Raw genomic sequence first — 12,590 nt, 5'->3', positions numbered from 1 at the left:
TTTCATAAAAGTTTGAAACTGCAAATTTAACACCAACCTTTTGCTAGAAATAAAAAAAAAATTTATCTTTACTTTTTCTTTAGAAAAACAATGCAATAGTTTTCAAATTAAACCCTTTTTTAAATGTGACTTTGACAAGAAAAGTGTGATAAATCAAATGGAACCTTCTCATTTGGGTCCTATAAATACAAAACAAATATCTGTGAACTTTCAAATAAACCTAGTAAAATCTGTAAGACAGTACTGCAGCGATGACCTACCTGCCTAGAGCTTAGTGAGTCTCCCGTCTTGGGGAAGCTTAAAAGCAGATAAAAGCCACTAAACATTTAATATGAACACACCTGGGAACTCATATAAAAGTCAAATAGCTTTTTAAAACATCAATGAATACACAAAAATGTGTGCTCCCAATTTAATGCATACTTAGGGTTGACAAAGTAAAATGTCCCATTATAATCCACAATGCATGCAAAGGGAATACCAATAACGTGATCAATGAAATGTTTGAACACAACACTTTTAACAGTTCTGTCGCATCAATACTCAGTGTCAACTGCATTTAAACAAATTGATCGTAATTTTCTTGGCTCGGCAGTCCAACAAAAAAGGATGTGTACACTAGGGGGAAATTGTCCCAAAGTTTACATATGTGTGACTTAGTATTGATGGGGACATTAAAAGCTGCGTTAAGTCAATCTTTATTGATAGAACTGGAATGGGGTTGCTTTGGGTGACAACTTTCTTGCCTTGTTTTATGTTTCCATTTTATGAAATTAATGTAAATTCTCTGTGATCAAGTCATAAGAGAAAATGTCCCTTCCATTTCATTCCCAGTAAAGTATTTGCTGAGCAGTTTCTTTCATTTTTAATGTTGGAAGAATAAGATCAATAGCGTTTCATAATGTCTCTTGCAAGGAACCCTTTACAATCCTGTTATAGGTGGCCAATATTCAGTCGACTTCTTCTAAAATTTACATTTTACCACTGCCATCAAAATACTTTACCGTACATTGTTTTGTAATGTTGAATAAAATTATTTTTTTTAATTCTTTACTATTTTATTTTGTCAGTTCTTCAGTATAAAATATAATGTAGAAAAGGAAAGTTTCAGAGGAGTTACAAAACTGCATGTCTAATAACTGGTTATGATGCAAAGATTATAATATAAAAGTATTTTGTAAGTTTGGGTGGAAGATCTGAACAGTAGTGTTATGACACAATGTACAATTCATCAAATGAAATAAATTTGTTATAAATGCAATGCATTAATAAAAATATACCCGGTAACCATAAATGTATTTAGAGTTCTTCGAGATGTTGTATATTTGAAAGACAAGAAGGTTGGAGGGTGGGTTTACATAGATATTTCCTTTCCTATCCTTACTATGCAAATAGTTTCGTAAAAAATTGATAAATACCTGTAGATCTCTGCCCTAGCTAATATAGGAGCCCTTAGTTGACACAAAATAGTTGAGAATTTTACTATAATATTTTGGTAGAGGCCACTCATTCCAACCATGCACTCAGTTTGACTGTAAAATGTCAATGAGTTAGAAAGATTTTTAATTAAAAAATTGCATAAGTTTTTATCATTTTACCCAAAATTTATGGCTCCAAGACTGACCAAGAGAAAATAGGTGGTCATGAATTTAACAACTTATGTTCCCATTACTCTTACTACATATGATATTGGACAAAACTTCGTTAACCCGAAGTTTGACCGTGTAGTTTTTGAGAATGAGCTATACACATACATGATTTAAAAGATTACACTGACCAATGACAATGGACAAAATCATAGAGAAATTATTACTTTGTGTATCATTTAAATAAGGCAGAAATTAAAGCAGCAGAAAATAATGTCAAAATTTGAAAGGAAAATAGACGTAAATGTCAGAGAGTCGACTTTCAATATCAAACATTAGTGACATCGAAACAAATACATGTACGGTACATAAACTTAAATAAGCAATTAAATGATCATGAAAAATCTTTTGGTGTCCATTTTACACCTCACCAAATTGCTGAGTAGATTTGTATCAGATGCTACACACTTGTTATACCAACTTTTCACACATCAAAAACCTCAAGAATTAACTCATTTAGATCCAAAAGATCCTTTAGAACAAAAATATTGAGTTTTGTTAATGTTTACACTCAACACATGTATGCTCTCAGCATTTTGTAATAAATCATCAGAATTTAGTTGCATATAGCAAAAACTACAATCATTTAACAAAATACGTTGACCAATTAATGTTTTGTTTTAAAATGATAATGCCCATAGAGAATACAACAGAGTTTGATCTTGTTAGTCTATGCAGTTAAAAATCTAATCAAGTCCATATAACAATTTACTCCACTGAGAATATCAATAAAACTAACAAGAAAACAGGGTTGCAGATAACTTCTGGAAACAAAATTATTTATATAAAAATAATCCACTAAAAAAGATATAGGTATCAAAACTTCAATTCAAAGACAGAAGATAAATACACAGTTTTAATATATACAGTGCTACAAATCTCATTAATTTTTTAAAATCCTTTTGTACCCTTTTTTGCAAATAAATTATTAAAATATAGGAATTCTTAAATGTTAAATGCATTGGAAAAAAAAAATGCTAAAAATGTTTTAGAATTAGAAATACGGAGATGGATGAGCTCAAATTATAAAGAAAATGCTTGCCTCACCTGAGAAGGTTACTCAAGAGTTTCACCTGTCACTGCGTATTTGGTGTACCTGTGACATGTTTTCTGTAGACTCTGGGAATCGGTCCATCAGGAATGGTCCCAAACCAAGCTTGTCATTGTCATCATACCGCCGCTGCCGCCACCAAATCAATGTTCCTATCCCAGCTCATTGTCACTCTGTCAAACCTGCTACGAGAATTTATCGGATTTTAGTATAAACATTCATTAAAGTCAACCACTTTTCATTCTCTAGAACACTTCAATAATTCTTTTAAGTGATAATATTGACTTGGGCTGCAGACATACACAAAATATTGAGGACATTTTTTTTCTATAAACGATATCACACTATTGACTTAAAAGGCTTACAATAAAGACTGGATAATAACCTGGCATTGAGGTCTCTGGGAAATAGAATATTTGATGTTAATGCATGTTAAACAAATGTACACAATGTCAAAGCCTTTTGGCCACATTTAGAAGTTATTATTAAATGAATGTTTTTCATTTATATCATCTTTTCCTATAGCAAATTGCTCTGTGTGTATTTCTAGGAATAATTTAATCTGACTAATGCTACACAAAATTAAAGAATTACATTGTGTTTTGGGGTTTTTTTTTAAATAATCAAATTATGTAGAAGCTAGAATATATTTTTTCATAGATTATAATCAGTAAATCAGAAAGTAAAATTAGAAGCATGTCATGAGGTGGTCTTTGTAGCTTTGAAAAAATTATACGGAAAATGACACATTTTTTTGACTTTCTATTTAAAATTCATTTTATGAAAAATAATCATACCTACATGTAAATTCATTTTAATATAATTTTAAAGAAGCTAGAGGTCAAAAATATATCATATGCAGTTTTTAGAGAGGTTAAAGGCATTCTGGATATATGACATGCTAATAATGCAGTTTAATTAAGATAAAAGAGGGATATTCCACAAATCAACCCAAATACATGTTGGCCTAATGGTCCAAGGGCTGATATACAGCAACCTAGGACCAATTCTGAATGCTGTATAAAAAACCCATGTCATGATTTTCATATCATATACTTACAGAAAAAATAAAAGGAGCAATATATGTAAAAATGAAATAAGTCTACAGTTGTAAACAAAATACATGTACTTAGTGTTGTTCACTTCAAAATCTTATAATTTTCCTGTCAATGCATGTGCACTAATGTCAATGTTATCATTTGACTCAGCATCAGAATCTTCATGTACATACCCTTGTCAAATATTTACCATATATGTCCAGAACCAAACATCTTAGTACAAAAGGTCATAATAGATTTACAAGAGGTGAAATCAAAAATTCACTAAAGGTCCCAAGAGTTCCCTTCAATATAGTAAAGGGCATCCTTTTTAAGACATAAGGGATCCACCCCATTTACTAATTTACCCCAGTTTGACTAAAGCAAACACTTACTAATTCACTTCGTTGTAGTGAATTAGTAGGGGCCGACTTCAGTCAGACTGTATTGTGGTAGAGTCAGGAATATGACATTTATTCTAGCTCTAGCTCTAGCTAGTAGGTTAACCCTTTAGCTCGAGTGGTGGAGTGCTGGACTGGCATGTCAGAGGACCCTGGTTCAAACCCCAGCAGAGGCAAAAATGTGTCTCTGTTACATGTGGCACCCACATTGGGACCTGGGCATTCTCTGGCAGGTGAGAGGGGTTGTCTCTATTCTTCACCCCATAGGTGTTGGCACTCCTTAAGAGTCCAGTTCGACTCTTTCCTTGGAGGAGGGACAATGTGGAAGTCAGGTTTATGGCATTCCTACTACGTTTAGCTAGTAGGTTAACTCATTAGCTCGATCCAGAGACATAATTGACAATATTATTTATGTCTCTGTTCGATCGGTAGAGTGCTGAACTGGTATGATAGAGGCCCAGTGTTCAAACCCAAGCACTGTTACAGTAATTTACCCCCAATGACAATGGCCAGTCTGAACCACTATGTTAAATACCTTTCAACCGCCATGTTACAAATATTTTCAATCAAATCGTAGAAGATTATGAATATCGTTAATACATTATCGTGTTATTCATTATCTACCCAAACAACAGGTAATGGTTTTTATCTATAAAAGCCCTTGATATAATTTTCTATCGTTAAAATGACAGTTGTCATATGGATCCGGGATAATCGTAGACTGGTCACGGTAAGATTATTCTTTCTACACAAACTCCAAAATGAAATATGGCGCCATTATCACTCTTGGTCAAATGTCGTAATATTGAGCAAAATTATAATTTATCGAATATCAATAAAATTGTGACTTTATCATTTCACAATGAATAATTTTTTATAAAACACTTTTCGAAAATTTCAATGACTAGAGGTGGCATTTTAATTATTTTACGACATCATCTGAAAGACGTTTTACGATAGTAAACAGAAAAGCGCGGATTCAAAACTTCCGGTAGTCAACTTGTGCAAAATTTCATCAAAGTACATGCTTCTGTTGATGTTTTTGTAGTGTTATATGCAATTTTGCATCAGGTAAATACATAAAGCCACTTCTTACATGTTTTCAGCATAATGCAACATTGACCGAATATTTATTTACAATTTTAAATATTCTTCATAGAAATGTTGCGACATGTTTCATCAAGTTTTTCTGTTCCAATCTTGAACGTAGGTCCTATTAGTTGAATAAACTTATACATTTTCCGCATTTTTTTTTTGCATTGTCGTAGGTCAAAATACTAGTCGTATACTTTTCTAATTGCCTGGATAATTTGTTCAAAATATTTGTACAACCTGGATTGGGGGGGGGGGTTAACTGTTAACACCGATTTTCACAGCTCAGAGTTAAAGTAATTTACCTTTAAACGTATCTTACAATAAATGAGCAGATTTTATTCTTTATACATTATTTTACGCTTATCTATGACTTTTACAGCATTTGCTTTTGCCACAGGGAATTGTGTAAAAAAAAAAAAAGAAGCATCATCAAAAAAGTGGATATCTCAGATGAAATATAACAAGGATGGACCTCATCTTGGAAACCACCCCACTTCATCAGCTAATTTCTCATTTAAAACGTTAAACTAGAATCTTGCACCAATTCGATTTCCTTTAAAAAAGATTCTTCTTTAGGATCTCACCTCCAGTTTAATTGTTATTACGTCCACATCTATATTTTTCTCATGTAAACATCTGAAATCAAAAACTCCTTGGCTTTTTCCTTAACCAATTATGTGACATAGATTTAAGGTACCATACTTTTGGATTCTACAGAAGCCAAGGAGTTGTCGTTTTTGAATGCTTACACGAGAAATTTGTTTATTGGTTGTGTAAAAAAAAAAAAATAAACCATTGCTGATATGTCAAAGAAGAATCATTTATGAAGGAATATAAATCTGCCAATATGTCTTGTTTAGCAATTTAAATGAGGAATTAGCTGACGAAGCAAGGCGGTCTCCAAGATACTCCTTCGTTATATTTTTTCTCTGAGGTACCCACTTTTTTTATCAATGTTTGTTCTTTTTCTACACAAGCCCCTGTGCTTTTGCAGCCAAATTTCAAACTATAGTTTGATAGTTTTTTATTTTAAAATATGCATGTTATAACATTGATTTTAATATCAATTGAAGAAAAATATAAGGATTTGAAGTTTTATATAGTTTTAAATTTTATCAATGCAGGCCGACATACTTCACAAAAACATGAAAAGACGATGAGCAACATTCAGAGACAGTGAAGAAAGAAGTGGATAACGATGAATGCATCAGTGTTAAGTATGTATAGCACGTTAAATCATGAATGTGTATTATAAGGTAGTTGAAATTTTAAAAAGTAAATCAATAAGAACACATAGATTCAGTTTAACATAATAAACATTTTAGTAAAAAAATTTTCCAGAATTTTTTCACAATAACAAAATTTCGATAACAAATAATGACGACTTTGTCCTTGTGCCTGGTACATAAAGCTTTGATGACTGTAATTAATTGGTGAATATCTTAGTGCATATATGTTCTGGCCCTCATCATTTATGAGTTGTTACTGTATATTTTAGATGATGAAATAAGCAGACTGCAGTCTGAAAATAGAATTCTCTCAGAGGACCTTCGTCAGTGTCAGGTATTCAATTCCCTTATCTTCACTAATTCACGTTTAATACTTAATATATATTTACATTTATTACTGGTATATATTCTGGTGTATTAAGATTTTGACATCAACATAATGAATTCTAATGTCCATTTGCCTTTATTACTTGATAATATGCTTATCTTTTTAGAATGACAAAGATTTTGTTTGGTCATTGTGGAAAAAATTACAAGTTGCCAATCCAGATGTCACTAAAGCAATCAGCCTGGTTGTTCAAAGGTATGCACTTGAGTAACTTATTTGTGTGATGATCCAAATGTCCTCAAGACATGTACATGTTCAACCATTCAAACTGTTTAGTTTAGAAGCTTGTCATTCTGCAATGTGGCCCTTCTCTAAGTTTGGCAATTGAATAAAGAGTAAAAGTATTTGATACAACCTTCAGTCTCTGTAACAGTGAGACAGTTTGTTAAGAACTGAGTCTTTGAGTATGGTTCTGTCAAGTCTGTTAAGCTTTGAAAAAGTGAGTCTGGTTATAATATCAGGCTTATGAGTCGAGTTAACTCAGAGTCTTGTCTCTGATTTAAAGATTCTACCTGTGAGGAGATAGAACCATTTTAACAAGAACTTGTACTTTTGGTAGCTGTATCAAGCAGCAATGTGACGTAGGCCTGTCTGTTTCATTCCTGGCGATTCAACCATGGCTCTCTGAAATCAACACGATCTGTTTGGCTTTCGAGTTGAGACTACGCAATCAGTGTATATTTTGCTTGAAACCAGTGTCATTTATAACTTGTTTTGACACAAAAATAGACAGTTACATCCTACTGAAAGTCCAAGGCCTTGTTAAAATGGTTCTAATATCTCTGAAACAGTGAGACTGTCACTAAAAGTCAAAGGGGCATGGTCATGATTTTGGTCAAATTTTATTTTTCTATTTTTATTGTTGACAATGCTTGAGTAATGCATTTCTAAAAATCAACTAAACTTTGAGTGTTATAAGCAAGATACAGGGCTCACAATTCTTTGTTATGTAAACAAGGCTCATGCCATGTTAATTTTTACATTGGTTTTATATTCTAGTAAAGGTTTTTTTTCAAGCTGATTTTTCTATATGTTAATTTCTTTTGAACATAAAAAAAAAACCAGTTCCAGTGTTTGTAATTCATTTTAGGTGTAAACCAGACATTTTCAAAATGTAAAGTTGTAAGCAAAAACATGATCTGAGCTTTGATTTACATAACAAAGAACTGTGAGCCCTGTATCTCGCTTATAACTTGACTGACACTCAAATTTTGGTTGACTATTAGAAATACCTTTCTGTAGCATTGAACACATTAAAAGCGGAAAAATAGATTTCAAACAAAATTGTGACCATGTCACTTGAAGTCTCTGAGTCTGTTTGTATAAAGTAAAGTCTCTGATTCTACGAGTCTGGTTGTAATGAGTTAAGTCTGCGATACTATGAGTTCGGTTATAATGAGGAAAGAGCAAATAAAAAATAACTCTTCAGTATAGTATGTCTTGTTATAAAGAGGAAAAGATGTAACAAAGAGTTTAATCTCTGAACAGCATGTCTGGTTATAAAGAAAGATCCAGTAAAAAGTTAAGCCTCTGAACAGTATGTCTAGTTATAAAGAGTCAAGCCCTTGTCTTGTTTGGAATTAAGTCTCTGGTTTTGTAAGGATGAAACTATCTGATTAACAGTACTTAATCTGGTCTGTAAGAGGCAATGAGCTGTTTCAAAGTGTGGTTGTATAGAGTTATTAAGTCTCTGGTTTTGTAAGGATGCAACTCTCTGACATAATTAATCTGGTATGTAAAAGACAATTTGTCATACAATTGCAGAGTCTGGCTGCAATGAGGTGTTTTAAAGTGTGGTTGTAAAGAGTTAAATCTCTGGTTGCGGAATTTGGTTGAAAGAGCTTTGACACAGTGAGTCTGGTTATAAACTGGTTTGTCTCCGATATCTCAAGTATGGTTGGAAGAGGTACATGTAAGTCTCTGATTATGTTAGTCTGGTTGAAAATAGGCATTAGGTAGTTTCTGGTTTAGTTTGGTTGCGAAAAGTTTAATCTCTGGTTCTGGAGTCTGGTAAAAAGAGCAAAATCTTTGACACAGTGAGACTGGCTGTAAACTGGTTTTTCTCTGATGCATGTATTTCAAGTGGATGGAAGAGGTAAATCTCTGATTCTGTGAGGAGATTGAAAAGAGGTCTCTGAGTCTGGTTGTAAAGAGTTAATTTAATCTCTGGTTTTATGAGTCTGGTTGTAAAGAGTTAATTAAATCTCTGGTTTTATGAGTCTGGTTGCTTACTGATAAGTCTCTGTGTCTGGTTGTGAAAAGTAAAGTCTTTGATGCAGTGAGTTTAAGAGTTAGGTCATTGTTACAATCTGGTTGCAAAGAGTCAAATTATGATATTATAAATCTGGATGTAAAGAGACTTGGACAGTGTAGTTTTTAGTGTGTCTGGTTGTAAACATTTAAGCTTCTGATAAAGTGTGTCTACTCTACTAAGTATTGGATAAGGATACAGATACACTAACAGAGATTTATAAGTTTCTGAGTCTTGTATACAGTTCAATCTTTTATACAATGAGCAAGTGTTTTGTTTGTTTTTAGCTTCAGGACATTAATAAGATTTTTGTAGTTTGAATTTTAATGTCACATTTTGTGTGCCATCAAATTTCTGTTTTCTGTTCTCTAGCTATCATGAAAAGTGGATTTTATTCTTCAAATGTATTATTTATCAATTCTTCCATTGAGATATTGTATATTCATACCTCATTTTTTAGATATTTTTATGTAATGTACCCTGTGACAGAGTTGTTTCTTCATCAAGTTATTTAAAAATATATATTATTATGAATATCTACTTTAAATTCTATTTTACTTGAAGTTGCAAAGCTGTTGAAAAAAGTAATACATGTGCTAAAATAGTTGTGCGAAAATTAGAGAAAAGAAATGACCAGAAATCTGGCTTGTTTGGTGCAGATTGATAAAACCTGATATGGACATTTGATGCACTAAGAAGTTTCAAGCAGAAACTCATTTAGATAGACAGAAATGATCAGATTAGAAGTAAATTTCTAAATCCAGTGACATCAGCAGATACTGGGTCCCCCTTTGATTTGGATTTTTAGAGTCTCTGGAGACCTAGAATTGCCTGACAGACTTAAATAACTGGAGAGTTACCCCTTTTCATGAAAAATTCACATCCTAAAGAAGATTAATTAAGGAACGTGAGACAAGAAATAGATACCTGTCACATGACAGGGTTTGACTGCCATCATCTCGCAGTGGTGGCAGCAACTGGGGACCCGCTGTTTTATTATCAGATTATTCTGTTTCATGGTAATTTGATTTTGATGTCATTTTCATGTTTTATTGAAACTTGTTGGGAGATGGGAATGTTTTATTACAATTAAAGAAAGCTAAAATAGTAGGAGATGCTGACTTATTGATTTGATGTTGATTGCGTATCAGATTGGCTCTGATTGCCAAAGGGTCCTAATGATGAACGGCCCACTTCTGCAGTGGTGCTCTCTATCTACACAGAAATCAAAAATAGTTTTCTTGTCATTCTGTTAATGTTTCCATTGACAAACTTGGTTTTTGTTCAAAGCAATAAAAGTGTGATTGTAATTGATATATAGATACTTAGTTTTCAAAACTATTTTGGTTGGTGTCCTTGTAAACAAAAATTTATACGTTACAGTAAAGGCTGCAAGAATTTTTAAACTGTGAAATTCATCCTCAGTCATGCAAATATGCTTTAGATTCTGAAATTTGGCTATTGTTAAATATATTACTTTGAAGAGCTTTTAGTGGTGATAAGATTCCACAAAAAAGACTAGCATGTATTTCTGACCAACTTTCAAATGTATAGACTACAGGTATCAATGAACCTTTTGTTATCGATAAATATTTAGTTTGATTTTCTTAGTTTGCTCAGATTAAATTACCCCACTTAGTCCCCACTCAATACATATTCACTTGACGTTAACATTCTAAAAATTGATACATTTGTTTGCAGTCTTTAAAACATATACTAAGTAAGGCATACATCCTTTGAATCTTATTGCTTAATTTTATGAAAATTATTGCTGTTTAAGAGAAAAAGAAAAGGCTGAAATCAAAGACAGGAAAGTGCTTGAAGTTCTCCAGTTGAAAGATGACAAAATAGAAGAGTTACAAACACTGCTGACACTCAGATCACGGGAACTTGGAGAGATTGCCTCTGTGTAAGTATATTTCGTTGTAAATATCTCCTCTTTTTGGTAAAATAATCCAGATTTTATTTAAATCTGATCTATAAAGTTGAAGGTTTTTTTAATGAATTACAGGAGAATAGACCATCAGCAAGAACTTCAGAGATTTCAGAGGGAGATTGACCAGCTAAGGGATCAAAATGCAGCAATGGAAATACAGGTAAAATGGCTGACCATACAACTTCATGAAGACTTGTTTATGTACAATGTCTGAAGCTCTTTCATAGGCTATATCGATTTTTGAAATTATTTATGTGTGACATATATGTGTATGCCTGAACTATTGGATTTGAATGTCATATATCTAAAGCCTGTATTTGCTATTTATCTTTGACCAGTCAAACCGTATACCTTAATGTACTGACATGGTTGGGATTTGGCCATATTACTTAAAGCAGAATTTGGGCATTGAACTTTTTAAGCCAATGTAGATATTTATTGAAATATCTTCTCTCAGTCTCTTTGAAATTATCTTACTGGCACTAATATTAAAAGTTAAAAAATCAAATACTTCTCTAAGCCAATGAGGTTCTCAAGACTGCATGGTCAAAGCAGATGAATGTTGTTGGCCATAGGTATACAAAACACATCAGCTGACCTCAGCTGGGCTCAAACCATCTACCTTGGGATAATGGCCTAACACCTATGTATTACTTAAATATTTTCATCTACTTTGTATTTCTGGTAAAGACCATTTTGAATGAAAATCTCATTTAACTGTCACTTTATTGGCATGTAGGAGTTTTAATTCAAAGTAATTTCATTTGAGAACACTATTGCTTGTAAGATGGTTGTATTTGGAAGGGATAGAGAAAATGCTTTATTTACTTAAATCATCTGTTGGATTAGCATCAAACCAGTAATGGCTATGTAAGCAATAAAGAGGGTCGTAACATTTAAGATAAAACATAAAACTTGTTGTCTTATTCCCTGTCTCTTGAATGTCTTTGGTCTGTCATAGGAAGATCAGTGGTCATACATTGCTAGGACCAGCCGAAACAGAGGAAAAAATCAATTACCAAAAAATGGTTCCCTGACTTATAACCACTGTCATTTGTAAGATGCTGAAATTTAATCAAGAAAACTTGCTCCTAATGGCCAGTATAAATAGATCTGTTGCTGGTTAGAATGTCATAAAATGTCGCAATGGGATAGTTCATGTTGCCAGTTATTGAATTTTGAATTGTCGTTTGGTTTGGAGCACGACTTTCACAAAGTGAGAAGATGCTACAGATATTGTCAGATTTTGGTATTGTTACAATAAACATTTATTATGAAAAACAACAGTTCCCAGTAACAAGTGAAAACAAATAAATGATTAAAAAGAACCTTATATATTATTATAGAAATAATGGAATTATCTTCCTTAGAATATATCTATTTACATGATTTGAAAATAAATCTGTACAGAGATTTTATTTTTCTTCTTCAGATTTTAGATAGAGACTGGAGAAGTTCTTTATATATCATGAATCAAATTTTATGTTCAATTTTCAGAATATGAGAGTAAGGGGTGTCAGTAAAGACGGAAGTCTGCCCAGCAGACAGTCAAAGAG

At 32.6% G+C, this 12,590-nt stretch overlaps 2 protein-coding genes across 11 annotated transcripts in view; one reads left to right on the top strand and one right to left on the bottom strand.

The window, feature by feature from the left end:
* The window catches only part of LOC128178904 (zinc finger protein basonuclin-2-like), a 40,735-nt gene extending 35,804 nt beyond the window's left edge, over positions 1-4,931 (bottom strand). Inside the window, exons 1-2 of one of the 5 annotated variants that reach the window (XM_052846313.1) lie at positions 4,760-4,931; positions 2,694-2,882 (exon numbers count right to left, since the gene is read on the bottom strand). The gene's annotated coding sequence lies outside the window, so the exon portion shown is untranslated. Of the gene's footprint in view, positions 1-2,693; positions 3,317-4,759 lie in introns of those variants that run through there. The other 4 variants (XM_052846312.1, XM_052846314.1, XM_052846316.1 and 1 more) reach the window with 4 other exon arrangements.
* A 157-nt stretch (positions 4,932-5,088) lies between these two features.
* LOC128178902 (centlein-like) overlaps positions 5,089-12,590 on the top strand; it is a 26,993-nt gene continuing 19,491 nt past the window's right edge. For all 6 annotated transcript variants that reach the window (XM_052846310.1, XM_052846309.1, XM_052846308.1 and 3 more), the window contains exons 1-6: positions 5,089-5,206; positions 6,355-6,447; positions 6,729-6,793; positions 6,954-7,042; positions 10,879-11,007; positions 11,110-11,194. In XM_052846310.1, coding sequence (XP_052702270.1) covers positions 6,429-6,447; positions 6,729-6,793; positions 6,954-7,042; positions 10,879-11,007; positions 11,110-11,194 — 387 coding nt within the window. In that variant the 5' untranslated portion in view covers positions 5,089-5,206; positions 6,355-6,428. The remainder of the gene's footprint in view (positions 5,207-6,354; positions 6,448-6,728; positions 6,794-6,953; positions 7,043-10,878; positions 11,008-11,109; positions 11,195-12,590) is intronic.

This window comes from Crassostrea angulata, chromosome 3 (genome assembly GCF_025612915.1).
Source record: "Crassostrea angulata isolate pt1a10 chromosome 3, ASM2561291v2, whole genome shotgun sequence".
Classification (NCBI taxonomy): domain Eukaryota; kingdom Metazoa; phylum Mollusca; class Bivalvia; order Ostreida; family Ostreidae; genus Magallana; species Magallana angulata.
This window is presented reverse-complemented; position numbering and strand designations above follow the sequence as displayed.